This window comes from Lithobates pipiens, unplaced genomic scaffold (genome assembly GCF_037356315.1).
Source record: "Lithobates pipiens isolate NorthernLeopardFrog02 unplaced genomic scaffold, aLitPip1_a1.2 Scaffold_25, whole genome shotgun sequence".
Taxonomy (NCBI): Eukaryota; Metazoa; Chordata; class Amphibia; order Anura; family Ranidae; genus Lithobates; species Lithobates pipiens.
Window position 1 is genome coordinate 10757776 of NW_027507787.1, and position 5615 is coordinate 10763390.

At 48.3% G+C, this 5615-nt stretch overlaps 1 protein-coding gene across 1 annotated transcript in view; it reads left to right on the forward strand.

Annotated features, from left to right (window-relative positions):
- Window positions 1–259: 259 nt before the first annotated feature.
- Window positions 260–5615, forward strand: part of LOC143930095 (glutamate dehydrogenase, mitochondrial) — a gene marked incomplete in the record, with an annotated part of 19464 nt that continues 14108 nt past the window's right edge. The window contains 1 exon segment of the mRNA XM_077454054.1: window positions 260–752. Within this exon segment, the coding sequence (XP_077310180.1) occupies window positions 365–752 (388 nt within the window).

Here is a 5615-nt window from a genome sequence, read left to right on the forward strand (position 1 = left end):
TTCTAGAAGCACTTGCTGGGTGTAATGGAGGCAGACAGCCCTGAGGAGAGTGATTTGTAGCAGAGAACACCATGAGAAGCTACAAATGACTGGTAATTGTTGCTAATAGACCAGCACATATCTCCATTGTACTACATTTTACACATAGCACCGGGCACAACACAGGGTGTGGAGACCAATGTTCAGTGCGCGCTCACAGCCTCCCCTCCCGTGCCCGCGCACAAGGGTTTCCACAGAGCCCCCGCCCTGCGCACGCGCTCCCCGCCCCTCCGGCCCCGTATATAGTCGTCCGCTCGGCCCGTCCTCGTCTATCCTCCGCCTGTTCTCGGTGTCCCGGCTCCTGTAACAGCTCCCGGTGCCCGCCATGTATCGTTATCTTGGGGAGCTGGTGTCCCGGGGAGGGGGGTCCCTGGCCTGTGCCGTAGACTCCGCTCTACCGGCCGCCACCACCCCCTTCCTCCGCCGCTACAGCCAGGCCGTGGACCCGGAGGATGACCCGAACTTCTTCAAGATGGTGGAAGGCTTCTTCGACCGGGGCGCCGGCATCGTGGAGGACAAGCTGGTGGAGGACCTGAAGACCCGGGAGACGGAGGAGCAGAAGAGGAAGAGGGTGAAGGGGATCCTCCGGATCATCAAGCCGTGCAACCACGTCCTCAGTGTCAGCTTCCCCATCAAGAGGGACAACGGAGACTGGGAGGTGGTGGAGGGATACCGGGCCCAGCACAGCCAGCACCGCACCCCCTGCAAGGGAGGTCAGTATAGGACACACTCCTTCCTCATCCGGGCACCTTGGTAAGAGCCATCAGGGCAAGTCTGCCCTCTCACCGCCCCCTTTGGTAGGAACCATAATGGCAACTCTGCCCCCCCATGGTAGGAGCCATCAGGCAATGTTGCCCACCCCCCCCCCCTTGGTAGTAGCCATCAGGGCAACTCTGCCCCCCCCCCCTTGGTAGTAGCCATCAGGGCAACTCTGCCCCCCCCCCCTTGGTAGTAGCCATCAGGGCAACTCTGCCCCCCCCCCCTTGGTAGTAGCCATCAGGGCAACTCTGCCCCCCCCCCCTTGGTAGTAGCCATCAGGGCAACTCTGCCCCCCCCCCCCTTGGTAGTAGCCATCAGGGCAACTCTGCCCCCCCCCCTTGGTAGTAGCCATCAGGGCAACTCTGCCCCCCCCCCCTTGGTAGTAGCCATCAGGGCAACTCTGCCCCCCCCCCCCTTGGTAGTAGCCATCAGGGCAACTCTGCCCCCCCCCCCTTGGTAGTAGCCATCAGGGCAACTCTGCCCCCCCCCCCTTGGTAGTAGCCATCAGGGCAACTCTGCCCCCCCCCCTTGGTAGTAGCCACCAGGGCAACTCTGCCCCCCCCCTTGGTAGTAGCCACCAGGGCAACTCTGCCCCCCCCCTTGGTAGTAGCCACCAGGGCAACTTTGCACCCCCCCTTGGTGGTAGCCACCAGGGCAACTTTGCGCCCCCCCCCCCCCCCTGGTGGTAGCCACCAGGGCAACTTTGCGCCCCCCCCCCTTGGTAGGAGCCATCAGGGCAACTTTGCCCCACTTGGTAGGAGTGATGTGAGCAATGCTGAAGGGGGGCCCCCCCCCCCAGGCCATTGCTGTCCCTTCCAAAGCTAGAACTGATCAGGACAATCCTGTCACTGGTCCAGCCGGGACTGACCAGGACAATGTCTTCTGTTCTGTCATGACTGGGAGTCCTTCCACAATATCACCCCGGGGTCATTGTACAGCCCTGGGCCTACCAGGGACGTGCTACTATCTGCATTGCAATGTCTATGGTGACCTATGACTGTGTTGCCGGAGGACTGATATGGGTGACATGCAGCTGCTGAAGTTCTCTATAGCTGCTGTCGCACTGCCTGTTTACAACATAAGTTCACCAACCAAGAGGAGTACCATCTGGGGATACTACACGGCTTTGTAACGTGTGTGTATATGTATATGTAGATAGACTACCCAAATTTTTGGTGAAATATAAAAGATGAGGTGGCACAGCGTGAATAGATATCCAACATGTCAGTACCCTATATTTTCCATAGGCCCCCTATGTCATCAGTTTAGCGTTATGAAGGAGGTCTGGTGTTGGAATGATTGCGCTCGTTCTGCCGTTTATGGCGATATGTAATGTGTACTGCAAATGATGTTTTTAGGCGTAGACACCCCGCTGCACGAGTTTACGTTTTTTTTTTTTGGGGGGGGGGGGTGTAACTTTAAAATTTTTTACAATCTAAAGTCTCGTGTGTGTTTGTGGTGTTTGTTTTTTTTTTTTGACGGCATCTATTTAATGAGACCCCCGCATGTCTCCACTGACTGGAATGCGCGTCGCACTGCTTTACATTATTTTCCAGCCTTGATGGCTGCGGAAACTGTCAACGGGGCCCGGAAGTGATGTTGGTGACGTCACATGTACCAGCCAAAAGTTTTCATCTGGATTCTTTATACATGGTGGCATCAGGGGGGGGGGGGGGAGTACAGGTATTGGCCAGGATGTGTGTCATTTGGAGTTGCTAGGTTATGTGACACCGTGGGGGGGGGGGGGGGGACATGTACCAGCCAAGATTTGTCTTCTGGGTTCTCTATGCTAGGTGACATTGGGAGAGGATAATATACCAGCTAAAACATGTAGGCTACTAGACATGGGATTGGGGGGTCTAATACATGCAGCAGCCAAAACGGGTCATCTGCTTTCTCTAGGATAGGTGACACCAGGGGGAAGCGCGTGTACCAGTGTATAATTTGGGTTATGTTGGGGGGTGCACACACATATCCCAGCCAAGATGTGTGCTCATCTGGATTCTTCAGGCTAGGTGACATGAAAGGGGAGCTCATGTTCCAGCCCAGACTTGTCATCCTGGGGTCAGTAGGTTGGGTGAGATGGGGTGAGTGGACACTTTCCTCGCAGTATGTGACATGTGTCCATGGCCTGTCTGCCCATTTTCCTACATTCTTGTACAGTCTGTTATTCTGAAACTCTTGAGAATATGACAGTCATGTCTTTATGTAGAAGTAACCTCCTCCCTGATCCCTTTTTGATTTAGATAAAGACTTTAGGCGTCTTATTTTTTTTTTAAGTATCTTAAGGCAAGTTTTTTCATATTTGGGCAGCCATTTGTTTTTCTAAGTGCAGCTTGCTATTCTACCCTCATGATGTCCCATTGGTGATTTATTAACAGGGCTAGTGCGTGTGCGGGGTCTGTTGGGTATATATATATATATATATATATATATATATATATATATATATATATATATATATATATATATATATATATATATATATATATATATATATATATATAATTATTATTTTTTTATTGGTAATTTCCTTGGGTATAGATAATTGGGGGAGCCGGTGTGACTATGCTGCAGTCATTTTGTCCTTGGTCACGGATCTGAAGGAACAGATGTGGGTTCCCCCACTGACACTTTTTCTTTTTTTTTTTTCTTTTCCTGGTCTCATCTGGGTCTGTGCTAGGTTATATTTACACTTTTTTTTTTTTGTTTTACTTTATGTTTTGTCTCTTATTGCATGTGGGCATGGTGGTGTAGTAATGGTGCCATTATTGAATGGCAGCCCAATGCGATTAGCCAACTCGATGCAACAAGCAGATGTGGGGCACCCGTGCATTCAAATCTGTTGTGATGCTTGGACATCCCACGGTGAATGAATGGGCTGTCATAAGACGGTGCTGGAAATACCGCACATAAAAGCACGTGTGGTAATCAACACAATGGATAAGTCTGTAAGTTTCTTTTGAAGATCTTTTCCTCACTACTTGTCGCAGGGCCAATTCAAACTAAATGTGGTGACAGATGTTTTACCACAGTGACACATAGGAAACAATTGTTTCCTTTGTGTCCCGTTCATTCTGCAATAAAATGCAGACATGCTGCATTATATCCCAGTGCTCCGGCCCAAATCGCAATGCTAGGCAGCGCAGCATGCCGCCCAACATTGCAGTGAATGGAGTGTATGTTTTGTACACTGCAAATAAAGCTTAAACAGAAGCATGGTGACTCGTGCGCCACATTGCCTCTTAGCTATCAACACAGAGCGGTTGGAGAGTTAAGTTGCTGCTGTGCGATTCGCCCTTAAGCTGACCCATACACCAGTAGACTTTTGGGGGGGGGGGGGGGGGAGTTTTTGCATGAAAGTTCTCATCGGTACATTTGATGACAAGACAAATGTTTGCAAGTACGGTGGTGAGTGGACTTTCCTTGGCTTGGAGCATGGAGATTTCGAAGAGAGACCAATCAAAACCTGTCAGATTTAAGGCTGGGTTCACACCATTGCGGCTTGGATGCGCTTCTCTGCATCCAATTTGCAATAGCAGAAGATTTCGACTGGCTTTCTATGGAGCTGCTTCACATATCTCCGCAGCGGGTCCAGTGCGCCTTTTTATTTTTTTTTTTTTTTTATTTATTTTTTTTATTCCGATTCGTGCTGAAATCGGACCTGCAACCATGTACCAGGAAATTAAGAAGGGGGGGGGGTCCAAATCCTGTGAACACGCTTGTAATACTGCAGTAGCATCATTTCACAAGCATTGGGATCCTGAGCTTTCCCATAATCCCCTTGTGAGGTCTGCAACAGGATATAGCTAATGCAGAGAGCAAGGTGAGTGGTGTTTGATGCATTCCTCTTGGGGTGTGGTGTTTTTTATTATTTTTTTTTATTTTTTCGGTTAATACATAATGAAGTGTTTTTTATGAACAAGGAGGTGGAGCCACATATGCAGACCTTGCATGTTAGCGCAAGGTCCACTTTATAGTGACAGTTTGTCCTTCAAAAACATATCTAAGAACAGAAATCTGTGCTGGCTTCATATTACATACATGTATATGTGGAGAAGAAACATCCAGCAGGAACTGGATGACTTTTGGTCGGTGTAAAGCAGACTTTGCAGGAGCTGCTGTTAGAGAATAGTGATCCACTCGGCTGCCGTTCATATTACTTGGATTACTTATCTCCACAATGCATTGCATCCTATGAATGGAAAAGTTTAAGGACGGATCACCACTACCTATTAGAGCTGCACGATTCTGGCTAAAATGAGAATCGCATTATTATTATTCATTATTATTATATATATTTTTTTTTCTTTAGATCACGATTCTCGCGGCGTAACATTTTTCACATTAAAACTTCACAAAAAAATTGATTGACCGTTACTGTGGTGTGTTTTTTATTTTTTTTCTTGCGTTTGAGGGCCAGTTCACACCAGATGCAGTTCCGTGCGTTTTTTTCTGCACTAAAAATGCTCGCACAGTGTTTTTCATTTATTTCAATGGCTCTAGTTCACACCATGCAGTCAGATTCCGGTGCAGAAACTGACTGCATTGGTGTGAACTAGAGCCATTGGAATACATGGAAAACGCTGTGCATGCATTTTGTGCAGAAAAAAAACGCACGGAACTGCATCTGGTGTGAACTGGCTCTGAAAGGCAAATACAGTGTGACCTAAAATATTGCAGCAATTGACATTTTATTCCCTAGGGTCTCTGCTAAAAATAGACTAATTTAAACAAGTGCCAGAAAAAGATTTAAACTTTTTAAGTGTTTAAAAACTTGACAGACTGCCTGGATTATTATATTATTTTTATTTAAA